Raw genomic sequence first — 27,820 nt, 5'->3', positions numbered from 1 at the left:
TAGGAAGGCTGTTTTGCGACGCTCTTTTCATAACTGGCAATTTATAAGTTGACAGTTGTATGCAGTTTGACAGTTGACACTTGATACTTGTCAGTTTCAAATTGACATTAGGTATCCATTGGCTGTACTGCGGATTTTCTATTGCCGAAAAATTACTAAATATTTTTTTACAAATGCATTTAAAAATGTTTTGATCGTATCTTATTTAGTAGTAGTGGCTAAAGGATTATAAATAATAATGGAAGTTGCAACGTCTAAGGTAAAAAGTACATTTATTTTTATAATTATTAAAACTTAATTTGTTTTCAATTAATTGAGAAGAGATCTTAATTATTAACAATACTATTTCTTCTTCTATTGAAAACTTTTTAAATATTCAGAATAATGTACTTCCTAAAAATATTATTATAAATTATTTGCATGATGAAATAATCACTTTGGTTGTTTATATTTTGTTTATTGCCTATTTAAAAAAAGTGGGTGAAGTTTTTGCGCAATATTTTAAATGTAATAATTTTTTTAGCGAAAGTTAAAAAAGATAAATATGAATAAAGTAAAATGTGTACTTAAAATAATGAGTAATAAAACAAATCCTTTTTCTATGATTTGAAGCATATTATATATTATATAGATAAGTATGTGTTTGTTGTTTATTGAAAAATAGTATTTTAACTGTGACATCATCACTAAGATGTCATAATATGTACCAGAAACTAGTTAGAGACAAGTATTGTCTGTAATTATTGTTAATTGCTATGGATTAAGGCAAAATACATATTTTATTTATACCTTAATCTATGGACTGATTTTAATTATTTTATTGGTTGCTTATATAATACATCAGTATTCATAAGCTTTAACTTTCCTTATATTATTAGAAGGCTTTATTTTTTGTGGCTTTATTTTTGTACTTACAATGCCCATATGATTTCCTGCTTACTTACTTACTTACTCCTGTGGCGCAACCCCGAAGTGAGTCTTGGCCTCCGAGACGAGAACTCTCCACCTTCCCCGGTCCTGAGCGGTCACTTGCCAATTGTCATTGTATTTCCTGCTACTTTCGGAAAATACCAGTGATATAATGTACTTTATGAGGGCTCCATATTAATTTTGTTGGGACCCCATTAGGTCCATATTTATTATTTACTAGCTGCGCTCCGCCGTTTCACCCACGTGGCTCTGTTCCTATTGGTCTTAGCGTGATGATATATAGCCTTCCTGGATGAATGCGCTATTTAATACCGAAAGAATTTTTCAAATCAGACTAGTAGTTCCTGAGATTAGCGCGTTCAAACCAACAAACAAACTATAGATTAATATCCAAAATATTCTAATAATGAGAGTACTATCTAATTGATTCTAAATAAAAAAAAATCTAAATAAAACATTATTACCAACATTTAACTTCACAAATTATTAATATTTTTTATTCATATTTCTTATTTGCTGCAGGCTCAACACCATGGAGTGGTGTTGGGATTCCTTGGTGCATGCAACGCAGCTTCTTTATTTGCAGCTCTGCAGCTCGTCTGCCATCTTGATCCAGAAGACAGGTATGTTAAATTAGTAGCTATATTAATCCTACTAATATTATAAATGCGAAAGTTTGTGAGGATGTGTGTGTATTTGTTACTCTTTCACGCAAATACTACTGAACCGATTATAATGAAATTTAGCACACATATAGAGGGTAACTTGGATTAACACATAGGATAGTTTTTATCCCGGAAATCCCACGGGAACGGGAACTATGCGGGTTTTCCTTTGCAAACAAGGGCGAAGCCGCGGGCGGAAATCTAGTATTATAAATGCGAAAGTTTGTGAGGATGTGTGTGTGTTTGTTACTCTTTCACGCAAATACTTCTGAACCGATTATAGGGGATACAGCTTGAAATAATAATAATAGTTTAAAAAAACTAAAAAACACGCTTTTTATAGAAAACCGAACTAAAAAATAGAAAATTTTATCAAATTAGTGTATTGTCATCGGTCCTCAATAAATCTACAAAGTTTGAACGAAATCTGGCCGTTTAAAGTGGGTCAAAATCGCGCCCAAAGAAGTCGGTTACAAACATACAGGTGAAGCTAATATAAAGCGTGTAAAAATTATGGCTTAGAAAGGATTTTCGAGTAAGGTTATATCATTATGCTAAGACCAATATTATCGGAGCAATGCGGGTAAAACCGCAGGGCTGTTCTTTAGAGCTAGCGCGCAAGAGCAACTTTTGTCTCCGCAACTATTTTGTCTCTCCCATCAACTCTATGGGCTAGTAAGAAAGTGCGCGCACGTAGCGACGCAACTTGATACATGTCTGTGCAACTCCCCATAGGTAGAGTTGATGAAGAGACAAAATAGTTGCGGAGACAAAAGTTGCTCTTGCGCGCTACCTCTTACTGACTACTGTAACATAATAATATAATATTATCAATATTATAAATACGGAAGAGTATTTGTTTGTCTGTCCTCCTCTCACAACGCAATAGAGATACTTTAATCTATGTTGGCGAAGCCATGGGCAAAAAGCTAGTTGCCTATACATACTATATCTATATTTTTCCCTTTTGGCATCGGTAAATCCTATTATAATAATATTTTTCCTGTCATATAATATGGTAAATCAAACAAAAAAATTTAAGGTAAACATTTGAATTTGTATGAATAATGTCTGAATAATACTTTATGCTAATGTTATTTTTTGTGATACTATTTGAATAATAATTTATTTCTTTGTTAATAGGTATTACTTTGTTTATTAATTGCCTTTGCTTAACATTTTCTTTTCAAGTATTCTTCTCGATGATACATAATTTATCTTAATGTCTACAATGATGTTGCGTTTTATATTATATTTTATTGTCGAAGTTATTATCGACGTAATTTTTTCAATATCTTCTGTACAAGCTAACCTTCTATTGTATTTAGATTAATTTTAGTCGGTAGGAATCCGTCGGTAGGCTCCCGGGGAAGCCGTGTTTATCTGATGTAAAATTTCCCCACTTAAAAAAAAGGAATTCAATATATTATGACGATTCAAAAGTGCTACAAGAAGAAGTATCTATACATATAATAAAATCGTAGGAAAGTCAAAACTGTACATTGAATATTTTTTTAAAAGAATACCTGGGCCGTGATCTATAATCGATATAGAAGCCAAAAACATAGTTTTTAGAATTTTTGTCTGTTTGTCTGTTTGTCTGTTTGTCTGTTTGTCTGTTTGTCTGTATGTTTGTCCGAGCTAATCTCGAAAAGTACTGCATAGATTGACTTCAAATTTTGCATGAATATTACTAACAGGTCGGGTGAGGCTATAGGCTACATATTATCAAGCTATCACCTACGGGGGAGGAGCTGTGAACCTTTATTTTTCTTACGTATTCCGTGTATTACGACAGCGTACAATCTAAAGACTCATGTTTAAATGTTGGTTTCGAGTAAGCCATGCTATTATCTAGCTTTACAAAATAAAAAACTATGTCATTTACGTAATTTGGGCAGAGAAACAGTTTAATGAATTTAGTAGTATAAAGACAAATTAGAAACAGCGCCATCTATTAAATGTTATAAAAATCAAATCAATTTACACGTTAACTATTGGAAATTAATAATCAAATGACGCATATATAAATGTTGTTTGACAATATCTATATTGACACTATAAAAATTATGCCATTTAAGTAACTTGGGAAGAGAAACATAGCTTAAAGAATGTAAGTTGTATAATGTTAATTTTGTAACAGCGCCATCTATGAGATTTCGTAAAAATCAAATCAATTTACATGTTAACACTACTGAACACAATGTTAAAAATTAATAATTTAAATATAATTATGTTATTTATTTATTTAACTCTTTAACCCATATCTTCCGTTCCCTATAAGATATATTTCGTGTAAATAATAAACTACATTTTTTTAAAGTGAGGGTAGATGTTTATTATTTTAAGTAAAAATAGACACCATTATCTACAGTTAATCTAATGATTGTGTTCCAAAGAGTATAATAATATATTGTTGTGTTCATTAGTTACAATTTTAAAAATCTTCGTGTTTTATAAATTTACTAGCTTACCGCCCGCGGCTTCGTCCGCTTTGTCTAAAACCTAATAAATTATGTACTAAAACCTTCCTCTTGAATCAGTCTATCTATTAAAAAAACCGCATCAAAATCTGTTGCGAAGTTTTAAAGATTTAAGCATACAAAGGGACATAGGGACATAGGGACACAGAAAGCGACTTTTTTCATACTATGTAGTGATATTTATAAAGCAATTGAATGCCATAAAACCAAAAATATCAAATGCAATCTTCGTGTTTTGTGAATTTTCACCATCATGCGTTCCCACAAAAGGTAAGTTGTTACTTACAGGTATTAATTATTGAAATGAAATGAAATGAAATGAAATGAAATGAAATGAATGATTCTTTTATTATTTTGAGGTGCATTGGGAACAGAAGTTTTTGATAAAATTTTATTTGTAAGTAGTTTTTTTATAGATTTACAGTTAACTTTTGATTTTTTTATTTACAGATTCAATGCTAATAAAATTATATCGCCTTTGGAAGACGATTTCTGCTGATATTTTTACTACACCACTTGAAAATTGATGATTTGATGATAAAGACAGTAGCAGCGAGGATTAAGTGGAAATTAGTAATCATCCGCTTCGTCAATTTTTGACTGAAGTTAATGTCCAACGTCCAATGGTTCAATCATTGGAAGTATCTCGGGAAATTTTGGAGGATATTTTTCAGGAAGGAGAGGAGGGGCAGCCAACCACATATCAAACTACTACGTTTTAGTACCGAAAAAATTTTTATTGCCAAATGAAACGTAAATTTTGCACTCACAACTTTACAAGTAATGTTTTTATTTTGACTTTGCGTTTATCTGATTATAATATTTATCGTTATGGCTATCGACGTACCGACCGTACTGGGATCAGAGTAGGTACATGATATACAGTTCATCATCCAGGATTGCTTAGAGCATTTTCACACTGAAAAAGATGTTTTCTTTGAATCGTAGTTGCTTCATTTATTTATTTTTAATCATTTTACATAATATGTTTTATATTTTATAAATATATCATTTTCATTATTTAAGTAGATAAAATAAATTATGTAACGGTTTTATAAGAAAACACATTATAGTTAGGCGACGGTGATTTCTTCCAGGCAAAAGATATTCATCAGCTCAATAAAATTGAACAGTATGTTAGTTATTCTTTAGATTCACAATTGTAATGAGCATTTCCGCATGCAAGTTGTATCGTAGTTTAGATATATCATAGTTTTTACGTATTAAAGTTCCAACAAAACCCTCAAATTTTTTAGTAGAGTTGAGCAAGATAATTTGAAAAATGTGCCGTGTTAAGTATTATAGAAAAGGTTAGTTCGTTGGTAATTATTATTTCTTCTTCATTTACATGTTGTTAGTAAAAATAAACTTTAACTAACAGTCAAAGTAGTCAAAGTATATTGTAACATTCATTCATCATTTTTTGTATAGGCGATATTAACGTAGTATGTTCTTTTTGTAATGCTTTATAGTGTAGTAAGGCGAGTCGGCTTTCGTTTTAAGATACACCGGAACCTTTCACAAAATCACTACTTTTAGAGGAACATACTGTGCAATTAGCGTTTAGCTACTATTATGTATTCTGTGGTGCAATGTAAACTGTTATTAGACAATATTCGCTCTTATAGTAGTGCGTTTCAAATGATCCTTTGGTGCTCAATAATTATCAGAAGATCCGTTCATGCTTACTTTTAAGATACAAGGTCAAGTTTACCATTTGATAGGATCCCTTTTGCCTGAAGGCCAAGCTAAGTTTGTTTAAATATATTTTGTATTCGACTACAACGAATAGTGGAATACAAGAAATCAATATTTCTCAAATTTAAAACTGAACTCATTTCACAATTTTAAAACAGGTTAATTCGTATGTATGCAGTTTTAAATCGACATTAGAAGCTTTTCCTCAAGATGGTGATATCGGCACTCAGGAACTCCCTGGACGTGTTATAACGCCCAGGCCACAGTATTACAATTTTTCCTACAGTAGGGCGACGAATGTATTTTCGCATAGCAACGGAGGGGAACTCGCGGGGGGTCAAGTGACGCGGGCCACGTACCACAAACATGCTTAGTTTGTGGTATCGAGCGCGAAAGATAGTCATCGTGTTTTTAGTAAAGTTACTATGTAAACTAACGTAATTTAATACTTAGGTACATATTCTATAATGGTTTGCTCAAACTGTTAATCTACATTTAATTTAGATTATTATTTGATACTAAGTAATGTAGAATTTAAACCACATTCATGTTTTCTTCAGATTTTAAGATTTTCTTATCAGAGTGTTCAATTTTAATGTAGTTAAATTTTATAAGAGACAATAATTAAGAAAATTTTAAAATAAAGTGTCACGTATTTTTTTTAAACGACGAATGACGAAATACGACCTAATCGCGGACGAAGTCGCGGGCAACAGCTAGTAATTGAATAAATAAATTTGTTGAGTAAATTAACAATAAACGTGTTGGGTTAAACAATAACAAAAAGATTATGGATATATGCGACTACGCTCATTGCCATATGTTTCATAATTTAACGTAATACGTAACATAAGTATTGTGTAAAGTAAATAAAAACGTGAAATAATTAATGCGCTGTGAGCTCGCGCGGCCTTGTGCCGTATTAGGGAAATTAAAATGCCGTTAACTTTAGAGAAATTTGGCAAATCATACTACATATAACAACTGCTAAATTTTGTGAGCATGTATGTATGGATGTTTGTTACTCATTCACGAAAATACTGTTGAGCCGATTATAATGAAAGGCACACACATACACATAGAGGGTAGTTTGGATCAACACGTAGGATAGATTTTTCACGGAACACAGAAATTCCACAGGAACGGGTAGTATACGGGTTTTTCTTCGATACGCGGGTGAAGCCGCGGGCGGAAAGCTAGTCATTTTTTATGTCTATAAAGATAATCTGCTGTTACGTCGTTAGTTTGGAGCTCTATTATGTAATGTGTTTAGGGATATGTTAAGTATGAGTTTGAGCAACTAATGAGGAAACTAATTGTTATATTTTGTAAAGCTGAAGATTAACTGATTAATTCCTGAGATTATCTCGTTTAGACAAACATATGCATACAAGAATAGAGGAATAGATATCTCCCAGAGATAAGCATACAAGCTATTGCCGTATACTTTCGATACTATAAAGTTTATGCGCTAATTATCATAAAATTTCTTATTCTTCGCTCAACCGACATTACCAAATCCATTTGTTATTTTTTCGTTCCACTAGCAAATGTTACCTCCTTTTATTGAATTGCACTTTATAAAATTTTTCGAGCGTCCGTAGCCTTTAATATATTCTGATCTGCAAAAATCATTTTAAGCTGCAATAAGTATTCTGCTTGCCAATTTTTACGGCTCGATTAAAAATTCTAAGATTTTCATCTCATCTTATGAGTTTTTTCATACCCTCTTATTGCGGCCTGCTTCAAAATCTTCTGCTGACGTTAGCGTATAAACTTTCCCCTTCAAATTTGTAAGTAATAATTTCAGTATCAAATTTGATGTAAAGTAAACTTGTTTACAACATTTTTTGTTTACTCAGCGAAAATCCTATGGATTTCTTTATACATATTTCTATACTCAAATATCTTCTCGGTTCAGTGTGGATGTGGATCTCGGAAAACCTCTAAAGTATAATGTCGTTTTTTTGAAGTTATACTTCTTTTGGCGCGATGGAGAAAAATGATGAGAGAGAATTTTTACGATGCGCGCGCACACCGACACCTAAATTTAACAGCATGAAGTTAGTTCTAGGTGGTATGAAAGTTGATAACTATGTTCAAGTTGTATATTCTAGTATTTTTTCCATACGCCAAAGAAGTATAACTTCTAACGCGTGTACATAAGTACACACACTTTTTTTTTCGTTCTAAATCAATCTAAAAGTGTGAGGTTGTCCGTAGGAGAGAATGAAAACCCAAACAAAAAAAGAATAGTTTCACAATCTTTTAAAAAATCCCTACTTACATATATCTTTAGCAATCTATAAGTACGTACATATTCAGATGTGTTAACGTTCACCCTCTACAAATAATATAAAAAACAACAAATAAAACGATATTTTTAACTCTAATCTTGCGAATAACAGAGTATGATGCGCCTCTCTCAACTCTCAAGGTTGGTGATAAAAATTGACACTGTTACGTTTTTTGTAAATTAATCGATATCTGTAAACTCATTTGTTTTTATAGTGTTATATTTTTTTAGCGTAAAACGGCTTAGGCCGGGAGATACTGACACAACATTTTGGGTCATTTGTTAAAGGATGGCGGTTCTACAGGGTTCTTAGTACGCAATGACAAATAGAAAAATGATGGTCAGACCCCTGTAGAACCGCCATCCTGTTACAAATGACACAAAATTTTGTGTCAGTATCTCCCGGGCTATCTATACACATTACACATCTAGTATTGGTAGCTTAGTATTAAGAATGGAAAAGTTTATAATATGTACGTTTCGTTATTATGGCCTAAGTTGAAGCAATTTTTTTTAAATTAGGTGTTCATATAATCGGTATCTTATGTACATATTTCTGAAAAAATATTTTCAAGTTAGTCGTCGAATGAAAAAAAAACAATGATAAAAATAATTTTATTTGCGCCATAAAACAAAACAGATAATTATTGGATAGGTCAATATAATATAACGATAAAAACAAATTATCTGCATAAAAAAAATCATTCGCAGATATAATATAAGTAACCTCATGTTCAATATCTAAAAACATTTTTATAATCATGTTTACTTAGTAGTTATTTAAACAGATTGGTAGTTTTTATTTAAATGTAAACAAAAATTGTAACTTATCACTAGATATACATAGTATAAAACAAAGTCGCTTTCTCTGCCCCTATGTCCCTATGTCCTTTTGTGTGCTTAAATCTTTAAAACTACGTAACGGATTTTGATGTGGTTTTTTTAATAGATAGAGTGATTCAAGACGAAGGTTTTAGTATATAATTGACTAGCTGCTCCGCGCGGTTTCACCCCCGTGGCTCCACTCCTGTTGGCCGTAGCGTGATGATATATAGCCAGCCTTCCTCGATAAATGAGCTATCTAACACCGAAAGAATTTTTCAAATCGGACCAGTAGTTCCCGAGATTAGCGCGTTCAAACAAACAAACAAATTCTTCAGCTTTATAATATTAGTATAGATTAGGTTTTAGACAAAGCGGGCGAAGCCGCGGGTGGTAAGCTAGTCTAATAGTATAATTAAAATTTTAATTACATTTTAGCCCACGGAATTAAAACAAATGTAGGTAAAAATAGAAAGTAGGTAACTGCGTAGTACATTTTGTGAAATGAATTTAGGTCAAAATTACTCGCGTACTCATATTGTGAACAAGAGAGTTTATGTGGAAGGATGGAAATAGCTGGTCAGAATTGCGTGCAGTTTTGCGCAGAGATAGATTCGAATCTGGATTAGCAGTAGATGTTTCTTTTCTATTTTTAATTGTGTCTTGTAATTTAACTCCTCCTATATGATATATTTATAGTCGCCTGGAAGAGATTGCTAAAGCAATAAGGCCGCTGACCACTTGTCATGTGTACATTTTAATTGTGTTATTTTATCTATTCTTATTTCTGGTATTGTATAATAAAATGTCCTATAAATATTTACGTTTGTAATTTAGGATTCTATCTACTACAGTAATAATTCCCGAGCGAAGCCAGGATGGATGTCTAGTATGCGTAGCTCGTAGGCGGCTGAACTCAAGTCCTCAATTACAAACAAGTCCTCAATCTATACATATTATAATAAATCTGTAGAAGGGTCAATTCTGTACATTGAAAATATTGAAAAAATAAATAGCAGGGGGTGTTACTGGATCGATACCAAACCCAAATATGTAATTAAAAAAATTTTTGTCTGTCTGTCTGTCTGTCTGTATGTGAAGGCATCACGTGAAAACTAGCAGTTCGATTTCGATGAAACTTGGTATAATTATACCTTATTATCCTGGGCGTAAAATAGGATACTTTTTATCCTGGAAAAATACGTAGAAAAAAATTAATCTTAATTTTTCAGTTTTATCCATAGACGTTGTTCCGTAGAACCGCGAAACACATGTTGCGTATTATTATAGGCCTAGCCGTATTTGGGAATTGGGTCCAATATATAAGATTTTATTGTCAGAGGTACCTACTCAAAATGGAGAAATAAACCATCCACGCGAAGACCGACATCCGCGCGGACGGAGTCGCGGGCGGAAGCTAGTTACAAATAAATGTTGATAGTATAAAATAACAAGTGTTGATAATTATTAAAAAAACAAAATACCCGACTGCACACTAAAAAAAGAGTAAAAATCCTATATTAATTACTCCCGTGATTGAAATGAATCTAATGATACCGCATACATATTTTTTTAAAGGGAAATTTAGAAAAAATATTATTATGTCTTTATCCCGTGGGACTTTTAGGATAAAATGTATCCTATGACACTCCCGTAATCAAGACAAATCTAACGATACCTCATACATCAAAATCCATCAAGCCGTTTAGGCTACAGGTGGTCACAAAGGAAAAGACATACATACATACTTACATACACTCGAAAAACATTACCCTCCTTCTTTGGCAGTCGGGTAAAAATTCAGTATAATTATTGGGTTATTAAATAGCCATCAAGAGTTCTGATAGCCACTGTGGTATTGAAAAACAATTTAGTTTAATATCCATTTTCATGTTTTCAGAGTTTTAGTTGTGTTTGTTATAATTTTATTTTATTTTGTATGTGTGCCTTACACTTATTATATAATAAAATTTTACAATATAACTGATACAATTGAATTTTATGAGTTTCTCTATATATTCTGCTTGTGTTGTTGCACATTTATTGCATGAAATTGTCAAATAAGAAAGAAGAAAACTGTTAAATAAACCCACGTAAAAGCATTAATATGTTAGGTAAGGTCATCTCAGGCATATAATATTGAAGAGTAGAAATCTTAATATGTATATGTATATAAATCTCGTGTCACAATGTTTGTCCTGAATGGACTCCTAAACCACTTAACCGATTATAATAAAATTCGCACACTATGTGCAGTTCGATCCAACTTGAGAGATAGGATAGATTTTATCCCGGAAATCTCTCGGGAACGGGAACTATGCGGGTTTTTCTTTGAAAACGCGGGCGAAGCCGCGGGCGGAAAGCTAGTATTAATATAAAAACGTTATCACTTACTTAGTGATATATCTTATATGCAACCAGGGCAAAAGGTTACCGAAATAAAATCAAAATGATAGGCCGAAAAAGTAAACAAAAGCAAGATAATATTTTAATAACAATGATAAAAAAGATCGTGTCTGCCGAGCACATGTGTCCGAAGTGAAACTTCTTTGGCAAGATTCAAAGATACCAAAATCGTCGCCTTACTCCATGACGTCCCTTACGCCATGACGCGACCTTACTCTCAACTCGCCTAAAGAAGTTTCACTTTAAAAGTGCAAGTGGCATTCATTTAAACATTCAGGGACCGTATTAGGATCTCTTATTTCCAGACAGTTTACGCCGTGAATTGAACTGACTAGGACTGGTAAATTCATATTATAAACGTAATAACCAGTCATGGATAATTATGATTATTTATGAAATAAATCGGATTATTCATAATATACATCGTACATACATCTTTACTAATATTATAAAGATGAAGAGTTTATTTGTTTTTTTGAACGCACTAATCTCGGGAAATACTGGTCCGATTTGAAAAATTCTTGGTTGTCAGATAGCCCATTTATCGAGGAAGGCTACAGGCTATAATATCATCACGCTAAGACCAACAGGAGCGGAGCACTACTGGTAAAACCGCGGAATTCAGCTAGTAGTTGAATGTCTCATTCGGTATGCAAATTGATATTTGTAAACAAAATGATGAAGTAAAGATGGTATCGCAGACAAGTTGTGAAAATGCCTTACATCGGACTGTATTTAAATAGAAAATAGACAGCGTGCATCAAATTTTGAATAAACATATAATTTAAGAATTATTTAAAGACAATCGATGTGTGCAAAAACTTTATAAACGTGAAAATATACTATATATCTTCTTTTGCGTGCACAATAATTATATTCATAATCTTTTCCTCAAAATAATGCGGGTGAACAGTGAAACCGCGACGCATAACTAGTATACTTATGTGAAATCATTATTCAATCACAGGAAAACAAAGACAGAAAATCAAGAAGTAATGTTATGGTTTTCCTCTAATGCCTCTAAAACTGATTTAAATATAATAATTTAACCAATAAGTAGCAAATTTCAGAATAAGGATAAAGAAATAGCTACGCTATCATGTTATTTAATGGACTAAGAAATTATTTTTAAAAACATAGGCCGGGAGATGCGGACACAAAATTTCGGGTCATTTGTAACAGGATGGCGGTTCTACAGGGGTCTTAGTACGCAATAAAAAAATGATAAATGATGGTCAGAACCCTGGTACCGGGGGACTTTTCAATTACTCCATTGATTTTTGCCTTGAAGTGTCAAATAGGTAGTTAGAGATAGATATTTCCCTTTAAAATAATATTGTTACTTCCAGTTTCATAATACCTGATATTGTGGATTATAGATTACAGTACAAGTGTCAGATGATCATACGTTTACTTGAATAACATTATGCAACATAGGGAAACAGTTTCACTTAGTATCCATAAATTCAGTACCGAATTAACAAGTTCGAAGCTGGGTGTATTAAGATGAGCACGCTCGACTTTTCCGAGCTTCAAGTGTCCTCTAGTTGACGTTACCGTGATAGGTTATTACACGGAGTTTGTTACAATATCTCTGTTAAAATTCTGGGTTATTTTGACGTAAATGGTAACTTTAAATTGTTACCTTTAAGGCTTATTTAAGAGATGATGGAACGTTCTATGGGGTAGAATTAAGAAAATGGAATCTAGAAGTAGTAGACATTTAAAATTTCTAACTTAAACATTAATTTATTCACATAGACCTCTTCTAGTTACACTTTTGAATCGTCATAACAGATTACCACCGGTTTGGAAATCATTTTTTACAGAGAAGAGCCGGTAATTAGAATAAGGCTTATGATAAGCCATATATTGGGGTATTCCCTTTTGAGATATCTAATCTACAATACTTGTTATTACCTAATCGTAGAATGAGATGTTATTGCCGTGTATATATTTGTTTACAATTATGTTTTTAGATGCTTAACAAAAGAGAAGGAAGAATGAACATTACTACATAGTATAAAACAAAGTCGCTTTCTCTGTCCCTATGTCCCTTTGTATGCTTAAATCTTTAAAACTACTTAACGGATGTTGATGCGGTTTTTTTAATAGATAGAGTGATTCAATAGGAAGGTTTTAGTATATAATTTATTAGGTTTTAGACAAAGCGGTCGAAGCCGCGTGCGGTAAGCTAGTTTTATATAAATGATCTACTTATTTTCTTGGTAGACAATATTCAACAGCATATTTATTGCAACTATTTTCCAGCGTTTTTATTCAAAATTTCGATTGCCAAATAAAATAGCGATGTATGAAGACTTTGTTGTTTAGAAAAGGTAAAAATAAGACTATTATCATTGACCCTGACGTGGCATCTGGCGTTAATCTGCAAACAGTCTACGATGTTTACGGTGATAAGTGTCTGATAAGTTGCTATGTTGAAGCTTGAGATATACTTAGATCTGGGTTTGCGTTTTTGGGAGGCTCCGTTTTTGCGAAGTGCTCACAGTCTCACGGACAAGGACTCACAGTCCTTTTTAAGAGGAGAGTAGTGGTGGTTGACGTAACTTTATATTCCTTAATGTAAAAATAAATTTATTAAAATAGGAATCTTTTATCCAAAAATTTTTTAGAAATCAAAATAAAAAAATCCATTTTTTTTCCCACTATCACATGGCGGGTTTTGTGTGTTGGAACACTAAAAATAACGCTAATATCAATCAACTTCCGGTTCTAATAGAAAAGATATTCCATTTAGCGCTGAAGATTTTAGGCTATAATACAGACATCATGCTATGATCAATAGGAGCGGAGCATCCATGAAAAATAGAGCAAACGACGTGCGTGGGTTAGCCAGATCTTGAATACAACTAATAGATCAATTAGGTATTAAAAAAAGAGCGTGTTTGCCAAGCACACGTGTCACCATAATCGTCGCCTTACTCCATGACGTGATGTTATTTCCATGACGGGACCTTGAAATTTTACTCTCAACGCGCCTAAGAAGTTTCACTTCAAAATATGGCTTCTTGGCTCAGCATAGATTTATAATTTTTTGATAGTTCTATACAAAATATAAAATAAATCTCTTGTAAGAATCGAGAGGAAATCTTATTGTATAAGATTTATGGTTTGAGATTAACATAATATATTCCCTTCATTTTAAATATAGTTTCTCCTGCCAAGTCGTTTTGTGCCGTCGATTCGCAAGAAAAAGCAAAATTTACGTAATAATTAGACGTACTGCGGACTTCTTACGATGCTTTGACCAAGAGCAGACAAAAGATAATGTACTTTATAGCCATATTTGCATCTTTCAATGCAGTGGAAATAATGCAGATCTTTTGGGTAAAGAAATTGTATTGAAGGAATGCTAGTACAGTTATGATTGTATTGTATTTGTATATGGATTGGCTGGATTTTACAATTTAACCTATTTTTATTTTAATGATGTAGGTATAGAATATAGAAATAAATATGATTCGACAAATGTGCTAAACGCAAAGCTCGAGCATGCTTTGTTTAGTCACAAGGAAGACTTATTAGGGTAAAACGTAAAAATTTACGAGGAAAATAATCTAAATAAATATCCCTACGACCTACGTCAATCAAAGCAAAACATATGCGCGGTTGGATAATCTTGAATTAGAAAACGAAAATAAATTTAATTTTAATTAATATTTTAATTGCATTTCATTAATTTTAATTTTATTTATTTGTTTTTTTATTAAATTTTGACTCCATCTTTCTAATTATTAACACGCTTTTATTAGCTTCACATGTATGTTTGAAAGTAACGGACTCCTTTCGATCTTGACCCACTTTAAACGGATGGATTTAATTCACATTATTTTTCAATGTCTTGGTACCCAGAATATCACACTGTTTAATTATTTTTTAAACCTTTAATCATTGCTTCATTTTCTTTACAGTATATCAAAGACGCGCGGTGGTGCACTTACCCTCTTGGGCTTCGTGTATTTCATGACGCTGTTCGAGCTGTTCAACGTGGCGGCTCTGTTCACGGGACTAGGGGAACGGTTCCGGAACAAGTATAGATTGAGTTCAGGAGACGTACTAGATATTACTAATAAGTGAGTATGCTTTTCTGTGCTGTGCATTGGGTTGGATTATGTGCAAGTTCTGTGGGTAGTGGAAGGATGTGGGTAGGATCATGGAGATTTGTGGGTAGTAGTAGGATGTGGCCAGGATGAGTAGAATCAATTTCTGCTTCTCTGTTTCGTCATGACGCTCTTCGAGTTTTCGGAACAAGTATAGATTGAGCTCGGGAGATGTTATCGATATTACAAATAAGTGAGTGTTTTTGCTTTAGATTGGGCTCGGTAATTAGGTGTGGGTAGTAGTGGGCAGTATGAGTAGAATTAGTTTCTACTTCTCCGTATTTCTTTTTATCTTCTATAGTTTTAATAAAAATTGATTTTTTGGCTTAGCAATAAGAAACGCCAGAGATTGAATTCAACCATTACTGTGATAATATACAATGTATGATGAACATTATGTTTGAGTTGTATTCAGTTTTGGTTTTGTTCGTTGTGTGTTTCTATATGATAAACAGTAATTGATGTTCTAGTAACATTTCCAAAAGATTATGCTTAATTTATCTTTATTTTTATTTATTTATTCATGCCTTATTGCTCTAGATAAATTACAATTTGAGACTTATCCTAGGATACATTGTAACAAACGGCGGTCTTATCGCTAAATGGCGATTTCTTTCAGACAACCGGTCATGGAATAAATGGTCAATTTTCTAATTCCAGGCTAGTCTCAGCAGTGCAAGCAGCATTCTGTTGCGCTGCGGGTGCAGTGGTGTGCCTCTGGTCGTGTACACGGGACCTGGTTCGAACCTCGCACTATATATCCGAGGCGTACGCCTGGTTCGGGGCAGCTTACTTCTTTTATGACATATGGTCTATGTATATGGTGAGTTGGGGAGTTTTGGATGGATGTTTGAGGAGGCTTGGTTGTGGTTGAATTTTTTTTTGGGTTAGATCAGTTCCAAGTCACAAGATTATGACTTAATTAGTCACTAAGGAGCAGCAAATTTTATTTTATTTATTTATTTACTCTTCAATCTTCAAATTTTGTTTTTTTTTTTCTGTGTCGATTTCACCTTGCTACTTCATCATGAGCTTTGCACTACTCCATCTGTAACTCAAGTTTTATTTATATCCGTGCAAATTAAATTTAAAATCGGTTCAATAGTTTTGGAGTCCATCGCGGACAAAGTGACACGTACTTTTTATACACATAAAGACTAGCTGTTGCCCGCAACTTCGCCTGCGTGAAAAAGATAAATTTTCATGGTACAAACTTTCATCCCCGATTTTATACCCTAGGGGGTAGAATTAATCAAAATCCTTTCTTAGCGGATGTCTACGTCTACGTCTACGCTACTGCATGCCAAATTTTAGCCCGATCCGTCCAATGGTTCGGGTTGTGCGTTGATAGATCACTGTGTCAGACAGCCAGTCACCTTTGAGTTTTTTTTTATTATTCTAGATAGGGAAGCGCTTGACCACAATCTCGTCTTATTGAAAGCTAAGATGCGGTCTAAGATGGTACGCGCTTCCCTAGTAGGTACCGGTTTGCTCTTCGCTTGAAGGCCCCCATATTGTACTCGTCGGGGAACACAGATACAGGAAGCGCGTTCGGATGAAGAATGTGGAATCGAACCGCTTAGTCCGTGTACATGGAATGTCCACCATATGAGTTTATTACAAACTTTCATCCCCGAGTTTATACCCTAGGCCCTAGGGGGTAGAATTAATCAAAATCCTTTCTTAGCGGATGTCTACGTCTACGTCTACGCTACTGCATGCCAAATTTCAGCCCGATCCGTCCAGCGGTTTGGGTTGTGCGTTGATAGATCACTATGTCAGACCTTTGAGTTTATTTAGATTAGGTACTTTTACTTATTTACACCCTTATTTCCTTAGGTATACGTGCACATGACGACCAACATAGGCTACCACTGGCGTCTGACCAAGGACCGGTCCCTTGCAGCGGGCGACTCGCCCTCCAAGCCCTCCTTCCTCACGTACTGCAGACACGAGCCCGTTATATTGATGCACCATCTGTTTATTGGCAGCTTCGGCTTTTTGGTTATTGTGGTGAGTATTTATTTTTATATTTAAAAACCATAATATGTTTGTACGCAGTTACATTTTTGGATTTATGTTGCACGTTTTACACATATTTGGCTTGATAGATGGATAGAAGAATAAGTTTGGCTCAAAACATGTATAAAATTTTCAATTTATCAAGTGCAAAGTTAGAAGAAATAATTACCTCAAGACAATTTTAAAGTGAAACTTCTTGAGGCGCGTTGAGAGAATAATTTCAATGTCGCGTCGAGGTAATACCGTCACGTCATGAAGTAAGGCGACGATTTTAGTATCTTTGAATCTTCCCAAAGAAGTTCCACTTCTGACACGGGTGTTCGGCACACACGCTCTTTTTTATTTATTATTTTACTTTCAATTCTTGAAATGCCATTTTTATCTGACTACGAAAGTGTGATGTGATGTTTGAGAAATAAATGGTAGAATTATATTCATAAAACAAAAGTGCTAGAAGAATTCTAATGGCATAAATAAATGCCAATGTTGAGTTTGAGTTTGAAAAAAAACGATTGCGGCTTCTTCTGCTCCCGCTTATGACTAAAAATGATCTTTTATATTGGTTCACTAGATTCAGAGATTATCTCCTACAACGTTACAATCTCACGAATTCGTAGAGATATTGGTATAGGTAGATAGTAAGGTGCCTATCTATATAACCTAACTAGGTATTTACCTATCTAGGAAGGTTGATAGGAATCATCATAGGGCTGGGTTTTTGTGAATTGAATCAGTAGATCAAGAGATTGACCCCTACAACATTACAAACTTACAAAATTGTATAAATAGATGAAAACGAGTGTGTGTACTTATGAACACGCGTCAGAAGTTATACTTCTTTGGCGTATGGTAAAAATAAAAGAATATACAACTTGAACATAGTTATCAATTTTCATACCACCTAGAACTAACTTCATGATGTTAAATTTATGTGTCGGTGTGCGCGCGCATCGTAAAAATTCATTCTCATCATTTTTCTCCATCGCGCCAAAAGTAGATAGGTCTTTCTAACATATTTAGGTAACTACCTATTTATCTACCTATTTATGTAAGTAAGTAAGTGAAGTCCCATGTCCCCGTAGTCGGGTAAGGGGCAGATGCATTATGCATACATCTGTTTCACTGATCGATTTTTCTTTAGGGACAAGTAGGTGATCAGCCTTCTGTGTCCTACCAGACCGAGACATTTTTTTTTTTCTTCGTCTCCACCGCTCACGCGTCAACCACTGTACCGAGGAGGCGGTCCTATTTATGTAGGCAGATTTATATTTAAATTGATTTAATATACTTCACAAAAATAACTTTTATTGCCCTTTCGCAGTACTTCCGCGGAGGTCTAGGTGACTGCATATTCGGTTTCGTATACCTCATGGAGCTATCCACCCCGTTCGTGTCTCTGCGGGGCATTTTGTCCCGACTTCGACTGAAGAAAACAAGGCTATACGTGTTCAACGGCCTGGCGATGCTTGCGTCGTTCTTGCTGTGCAGAGTTCTGAGTCTTCCCTACGTGTTCCTTTTGTATAGCCGCGCGAAGGGTGTCACGTATTTGGAGGTTAGTATAAAATGATTTTTACTGCAGAAAAAAAGGCATAAAACTAGCAAAAGACTAGGTAGCAATCTCTACCAAACAGTAAAAGAAAAGGGAAAGAAAGGGTTGAGCGAAAACAAGGCACTAAAAAACAAGGAATATTAAATAAACTATTCAATAATATAGTGTATAATGTTTATTTAGATATACAAAACAAATGCCAAAAAAAATAGTGCTCTCTTTTGACACATACAACGTTTATTTCAGCATGGAAATCATATCATGAACTAGCTTCCGCCCACGACTTTGTACGTGCATCCCCGTTTTTCCCCGTTCCCGCAAGAATTTCGGGAAATCCTTTCTTAGGGGACGCCTACGTTATGACATCTACCTGCATGCCAAATTTCAGCCCGATACCTCCAGTGGTTTGGGCTGTGCGTTGATAGATCACTATATCAGTCACCTTTGAGTTTTATATATATAGATGAAAATGTTTCATGTATGAAAGACAAATGTGCATTTGAAACATTTCACCTCTTTAAAATCTGATAGATGTCGCTATATCAAAAACGTCACGTAAAACAATTTTATTTGACCACGCGAACGAGACAACGGGCAAAAGCTAGTTAGTAAAGATTCAAAAGAATAGATAAAAATTTATGCATATAATATATATAAAAAAGAGCAGTGGTGGCTCAGTGGTGAGACCTCGGACTTCGAATCGATAAGTCCGGGGTTCGAGACCAGGCGAGCGCGCAGGAAATAAATTGATTTTTCAATTTATCTGCGCATGTTGTTACATCACCACTGCTCGAACGGTGAAGGAAAACATCGTGAGGAAACCGACATGTCGAAGAATTAAAAAAGTTCGACGACATGTGTCATCCGCCAACCCGCACTTGGCCAGCGTGGTGGATTATGGCCTGTACCCTCATAGGAGGCCCGTGTCCCAGCAGTGGGAACGTATATGGGCTGATGATGATGATGATGATGATGATGCATATAATTACTATCTTTCCACAGGCAATAAGCTCTCTACCAACAGGTTGCAAGGTGTCCATATGCATCCTGCTCCTACCTCAACTATACTGGTTCTGCCTCATGGCGTCGGGCGCTTTGAAACTGTTCACCGGCAAAGCTAAGCAGAGTTGATGGATGTATGTTTGTATGTGTGGTCCTTCGAGTCTTGTGTGTGGCTATGATTTTGTTACATTGACGTACAACTAATATCTAAACCAAAATGTCGTTAAATATTGACGTAATAGACTCAATCAAAAGGTCATAAATGTTCGAGTGGCTTGGTAATTGAGACCTTATTTCATGCTAGTAAAGTTCAAAGTATGTTTATTTCCTTTGCTTTCTTTAATAAGTAATTAACCTTATTTCCTATCGGTAAAGTTCAAATTGTACTGTATTAATCGCGGCGTTGTTTGAAACATAAATTGTAATTTAGACCTTATGCGATGACAGTAAAGTTCAAATTCTATTGTATGCATCGTCCGTGGTGTTGTATGAAACATTCATTGTGATATACTTTATTTCATGGCAGTAAAGTTGAAAGTCTATTTATTTACTCTTCTTTCTGTCTCTAATGTATCGCCCTTTGAGTCGTATAAAACTGTTATTGTAATTTACGCCTTATTTCGTAGAAATAAGGTTGAAAATTCTATAATCTATCCCGCGGTGTTGTATAAAACATTCATTGTAATTGATACCTTATTTCATGGCAGTAAAGTTCATAGTCTATATATTTTTTCTTTTCTTTCTTTATTGTATCGCCCACCGCGTTGTATAAAAGGTATTGTAATTTACACCTTATTTCCCAGGAAATAAAGTTCAAATTCTTTTGTACAGCCTGCGATGTTGTTTTAAAATATGCATTGTAATTTACACCTTATTTCGTTGCAGTAATGTTCAAAGTATATTGTATCGCTATTGAGTTTAGTTGTTTTTTGTACGTCAATGTTATGGTTTTTGACAGCTGTATTGGTGTATGTAATAATTATTTTTTATCTGTTACAATCTATATTGTGTTTTTTTTATTGAAAACTTATGGCTAATCTTGTGACTATCTTCAATATTTGTGCGGTTTTCTTGTATAATTTAGAGACTTTGAAATGTTTAATTTCTTTGCACTTTATTAGAAAAAGTACTGTTTATTTTGTTATTTTTTTTCATCGACAAATATTTGTTTATAGAAATTGTTCTTAAATGGTTGAATGACATTGTCAAATTGATATCCATGATATTTGGAAATATTCTTCTGTTAAGGTTTTCAAACTTCTTACATATTATATTATCTTTATTCATGACCTAAGATTATCCTCATTAATATGTATAGACAACAGAGTAATCAGTTTTTTTGTGACCTTAAAGAGAAAAACATAATGTTAAAAAAAATTTTTTTTCACCAACGATTGACCATCGTCCACATTATGACATTTATGTGTTTTATTTTATTTAAAAGCACAAATCTATATTATCAAAATAGATACATCTGAAAATTATATACCAGTTGGTTATTCTAGTGTTCAATTTAAGGCCTGTTCCAACTACAGCGATTTACGGCACGCGATTAAATCTCTTACGTAGTATATTATAGAGACTATAATGGCGTACCGAGTTTGAACAGGTCTATAGTGGACATACATTTAGGACACATCACGAGTTATAGATCTATTTAATATGTTAAGGGTCCGTTCACACAGACCGGCTCGGAGAGCATCGGCGCGCATTTTTATTTTCACACTTAATGTCAAAAGCAGTGCACACGCAAAAATAAACCTTACTAAAAACTCTGTTTTCATCATGATAAGAATCTGCTCTCCTCTCCGAGCCGGTCGGTGTAAACGGACCCTAAAGCTCCGTTTAAAGGCGGTTTTTTATATTGCTAGTTTATAGAAGTAAAATACTTATTTGGGTTACCATATGCATCTTTCCTCCCTCAAATAAAGTTCTCATTTGATGTATTAATAATATATTTTAATCGAGCTTGAATATAATCCCGAAAAGTTAGACTATTTATGAATATGTGTTTCTATTTCTATACACCTTCAAGAGATTTCTTTACGATGTAATGTCCTTACATTGTCTTTACTAATATTTCCTAGGTTTGCAACTATAATATAAACTGGCAATGTAAAAATGTGATTCTAAACGGAGCTACATAACCCATGTTCGAATGTTAACGGCCTTAAAATGTGTGAGAGAGATAGTAGATATAATTAAGCAATATGTAACTATATTCCAGATTCAAAATAACTACTAAAAAGGGGAAGAATTATACCGAAATTTTTAGGCCTATTTCCATAATCCAGGATAATTGAGGAAAAGTATGCATAATCTTTCGAAATTCAAAATTTCTTCAATTTAATGGTTTAAACAAGGTCTACTATCTCGCTCGCACATTTTGAGTGCCACCTAGCATAGTTTATTTTATATTTTAGTGTTTAATATTTATTGTTGTTACATGATGAGCTTACGTATCACTCGTTTGAGCTTATGCGAAGTCATTAAATTATCCTAGTATTTTAAGTTCATAGAACAGTTAGGGTAGCTATTCAATGTACCACAGACTAAAGATTGATTGAAACTAGCTATCTACCATAGATATCAATGTACCATAGACTAAAGATGGATTGAAACTAACTATGTAGCATAGATATCAATGTACCATAGACTTGTAAATAATAGAAACAGTAGGTGTGGGGGAGGGAGAGGGATATACAGTAAAGAGGGAACGAGACAAGACAACACAACATAGTAAGATTTTCTATAGACTAAAGATTGATTGAAACTATTGATGAAGGGAGGGAGAGGGATATATTATAACAGTAAAGATGGAAAGAGACAGGACAACTCGATACAGTCAGGCATATGACAACATAGTATGAATAAAATAAATATAACTAAAAAACTAAACGGAGTATATAATATTGAACTATGATACGGATGAAAAAGTAGTTACAGGATTTTTGGATCTATGGTACGTTGTTGATCAACAAGTCCTGATAGAGAAGTTGTTAGGAATCTGATCCTTCTATAGTACGATTAAGGTTCAGTTTCGTGTGACGTTTAAAATTTGCTTGTGCTATACATCGCTTCGTATAAGTTTATTCTTTTCTACTGCGTTGGGATAACCATTTTTTAGAATAAGGAATATAATAACAGACGAAAGTTATCCCTCTCGCTCTAGTAAATGGCTATTTTCAGTGGCAGAAAGAGATAAATAATCGAGCTGTGACATAATATTATGATTAAACAAAATTGAATCTTAATAATCTAAGCAGATGGATCAGATTCCTAAAATCGATAGCGATATCCAGTGAAATTTTTATATAAACAGAGTGAATTTAAACTCACAGCAGAGAATTTTGTGTGTTTAACATGCATTATTATATGTATATAGTGCAAAACTATCCAGAATTAACCAATAAGATGAAAGGATTATGACGTCAAAGATGAATAAACCAATAGGAATGCTTATCTCATTGACGAATATTATTGAATTTACCAGTCTTATAAAAGGCCTATATTTACAACGCTCTTATTATAAGTAGTACAAAGTTGAAATTTGTGTCATATTGTGAGGATCGCGTACACTAGTCAAATATAAAAAATACCTAATTTTTTGAGCTAATAATGATTTTTAAAGGGTAGTAATTTTCAATAAATTAATACCTTAAAGTTTTGGACTAAATGATTTTTAAAGGCAAAATGTAGTAGAAAGCTAAATACATAATATTAATCGAACCTGTGTCCTTAGCTTTAAGTTGTTTCTGTTATTTTGCGATTTTTTGAGAGTAGATACAAAATAGTGATGTTTTCTCTATATATTTGGCTAGTGTGCGAATCTCATATTATATTATCAAGTATTATATAAATATATCGAATATTATAATATATTTCGTATTATAGATAAACAATATAGAATGCCATAATTATGCTTTGATGTTATAATTATTTATTAATTAGTATTGAAAGCGTCTTTTTCATTCTTTTCGCTATTTCATCCCACTTTTCTTTTACACTTTTAAAAAAGTATGTGATTTAATTTGGACGTATAATATCTTTTGTCCTCTTTTACGGTAATAGAGACAGAGATAGCAATAGCATTGCTACTCTACTCATTTAAATTGGCATAAACAAGGACATAGAATATTGAACCTTATTATGTATCAGTAATAAGGCTTATATTAAATTAGGAGCTTTATGTTATTTTTCGAACCTCATATTAACCGTTGCATTTCTTCTGGTATTTTTTTACTGAATGACTGAAAATTTGACCTCTTTATTATTTAATTTCTATCACGCATTTGTATGTTTTTAATTTTAATGGAAAAAAGGAACATGCTGTATACTGAAGTAAAATCGTATAAAAAACATTAAGGTCGAGGGAAAGGTTTTTGGATGAGGGTAGTTCGATACGGTTGCTGATTTGACCACGATAATATTATTTACCTTAATATATGGTTCACGGTATGTTTGGTGTTAAAATAAGTGACGTAAGCAATGTTTGCTGTTTTGACTTTCGAATTTTTATTGCTAAATGTTCAGTCTTGCTCCAGACGTCGGAGAGACAAGACGTATGCAAGCTTCCGTTTGTAAACATTCTTTAAGTATTATTTTCTTAGTACTGATCTAACGATTATCTTGAATATGTATAGAAATCTCAATAATTTACCATATGATGTGATATTATTTTAATGAATGCTTCCAACGCACAACCATTTTAAATTAAATTGTATGTATATTATAGATTCAGTATTGTTATTAATAAATATGTCTTCATAATTAATAAGTAACCCTTCCGACCACCAAATTCTATAGATGTCATATTTCAAATTGTTATTATAGGCCGTGGGTCAAAATTTATTAGAAACGTATAGCGTATAAGTTTGGATTTTAATGAATGTAAAGGCGTTTACACACTATCGAATAAAATGCACTTTACTGAGTAACCAAATTGCTTTAAAATTTCACTAATTCTTGTTGTATTTTAAATTCTTAGGTGATAGTGTGTGATCCGCTTAAGGACCGGCACCAAAATATTACGTTTTTTGTGTTTTTTAAACCATATTTGTGATACACACTGAATACGTTTAACGTTATTTGTATTTCTCCTATATTTTAATTTCTACTTTTTATGTTATCGAAATATTTTATTTTAATAAATTATATAATTTCTCAAAGACATTTTATTTTTCTTTTGAATTTCACATCACCAATTTAATTTAGTTTTTGTTTCATAAGGTGCCGGCTTTTAGTGAATTTAGTGAATGTCTAGAATGGTGCTTTTTTCGGTGTTGTAGTTGTAATGTTGGATTGAATATTGACATGGGTGACGGCTCAGAATACATGTTATAAACTGACTAGCTTTCCGCCCGCCGCTTCGCCCGCGTTTTCAAAGAAAAACCCGCATAGTTCCTGTTCCCGTAGGTTTTCCGGGACGAAACCTATCCTTTGTGTTAATCCTAATTATTCTCTATATGTGTGCTAAATTTCATTATAATCGGTTGAGTAGTAATTGCGTGAAAGAACAAAACGTACACTTATAATATTAGTAGAACGTAGAAGCGGTCTATGCGAACAAACTAGAAGTTCCAGCCGTACCGCATTATCTATATGAACATTATACACACACAAACATAGTAACGTATACATTCACGTATTCCGTAGTGAGACAAAGTTAGAATATACATTTAAACCATTAGCCGAAAAGAGAGCAACGTGACAGACTAAATGCAACCAAGCTAAATTAGCCGACTTCAAAACATGTTTTTACGCGTATGCCGCAGTTCAGTTTATATATGTATTCTAAGGGTGAAGGTAGTTGACGAAAATGTATCGTACATTATAAAGTACACTGTACACGGTTTAAAAATGATCTTATTGTACAATATTTTGAGCTTGGAAGTTTTTTGTTTCATTTATTTTTATGTAGGTATTTAGATTGCAAGATAACTCATGTCAATAGAAGTAGCAAGATTTAAAATAGAGTTTTGTCTAATAGATTACGTAATTAGAAATATATTTTTAGGAAGAAAAATGTAGGATCGAAAATTGGTCAACTGTATTTGTCTGTAAAGACTGAAGATATTGAAATATCAAATAATAATATGTTATTGACTATAACATTGTGCGCAGGAATAAGGTCTTATGATATTGATGTCAATTATTTTCATTAATTAGCTTATTAAGTCCATTTGGTTATTTGTTATGCTTACGACAACCTTAATAGGGGATTGTTTCTCTAGTAGAAATTGGAAAAACGAATTGTTGTATGACGATACTAACGATTTATACGTAGTAACTCCATCCGATTTTATAATTCAAAGTGTACATTCAAATGTACACGTGATGATAATTATTTTATTGCATCAAATACATCTGACATTAACGTGAAAATCTATTAGACAAGCTCTATTTGAAAATGTTTGATCTGTTGCCGTTTTAGTCAGAACACGATTCTTCCGTTTTTAACCGACTTCCAAAAAACGAGGAGCTATGTTCCACTGTATTTTTTCTTGTATTTTCTTTTTTGATACTTTTTATCTGTTTACGCATTCCGTTCTGTATTTTTATTTATTATTGTTTCAAATATTGCAGCTTTTTTGCCTGAACGAAGTCCATTTTGTTAATAATTATGGTAAATATTAGTTAAAATATTCACAATAAAGGAATATTTTGTTGTAAATTTTACTTTTTTCAGGCAAGATTAATTCGTGTAATTTAAAAATGTTAAAGAAACTCATAAATATGTTTTATTTTTCATATATTCGTTGTAAAATTGGCCTAATCTATGATAAGCTACGCATATGCAATTCGTGGAATTGTATAAAAAGAAGTATTGTTTTCTTTTAATCCGTTAATATTTACCTCTTTCATGTTAATAATATAGATAAATGCAATGCTTTATTATTTATTTTTGTGGATGTTTTAATAAATACTATTATAATAATACTGGAGTTTTATTTTTTGTTCACAATCCGAAACACTGACTGGATTTTTTATTTGTCACAAATTCTATGAATGTTATTGGTGTGCCCCAAGGTAACATTTTAGGTCCAAATATTTACCTATTATATGTTAATGGCTTTGTAAGATAAAACGCGTTCTTAGCGCGTTTTGTTTACATTTCTTGGTCTTAATAATATGCGAAGTAACATAGGTTAATAGAAATTTATATCTAAACTTAAAAACAATTCATTTTTTAAAGGCAATTTCAAGGCACGTGTCTTTTAGATAACATGTTATCGTAATAAATTCAAATTGATTAATAAACTAGACATTCTTGGAAAGTTTCAGACTTTTTAACAAACAATAATATTTGCACACGTGTCAGAAGTGAAACATCTTTGGCAAGATTTAAATATACGAAAATCGTCGACATACTTCATCACATGATGGTATTGTATGACGTGACCTTGAAATTTTACTCTCAACGCGCCTAAATAAATTTCACTTCAATATACTGAAAAGGAGAAGAGTTTTTTAACAATGGCTCTTCAAATTTCATTCAAATTAGAGCTGTAATAAGCAGTTAAAGCCAATTTAGACAAACAGATTTGTATATTTTATGATGTTAGTACTTATTACACTTAAGTATGAATGATCAGAAACATTATCTATACTTATATTATAAAGAGGAAAGGTTTGTAATTATGTACCTATGTATGTATGGTTTTCACGCATAAACTACTGGACCGATTTCAAAAATTCTTTCACCATTAAAAAGCTGCATCTTCGCTGAGCAACATAGGCTAAGTTTTATCATGGAAATCCCACGGGAACGGGAACTATGCGGGCTTTTCTTTGAAAACGCGGGCGACGACGCAGGCGGAAAG

General features: G+C 33.1%; 1 protein-coding gene across 1 annotated transcript; it reads left to right on the top strand.

Annotated features, from left to right (window-relative positions):
* The first annotated feature begins 118 nt into the window (after positions 1-118).
* LOC123700060 (TLC domain-containing protein 3A) lies at positions 119-26,934 on the top strand. Its single transcript, XM_045647172.1, has 7 exons — positions 119-259; positions 1,453-1,553; positions 15,236-15,397; positions 16,085-16,247; positions 17,264-17,437; positions 18,768-18,998; positions 19,998-26,934. Exons 1-7 carry the CDS (start codon positions 239-241, stop codon positions 20,124-20,126), a joined length of 981 nt encoding a protein of 326 aa, XP_045503128.1. The 5' UTR covers positions 119-238; the 3' UTR covers positions 20,127-26,934.
* The last annotated feature ends 886 nt before the right edge of the window (positions 26,935-27,820 follow it).

The sequence above is a fragment of the Colias croceus genome, chromosome 19 (genome assembly GCF_905220415.1).
Source record: "Colias croceus chromosome 19, ilColCroc2.1".
Lineage (NCBI taxonomy): Eukaryota > Metazoa > Arthropoda > Insecta > Lepidoptera > Pieridae > Colias > Colias croceus.
This window is presented reverse-complemented; position numbering and strand designations above follow the sequence as displayed.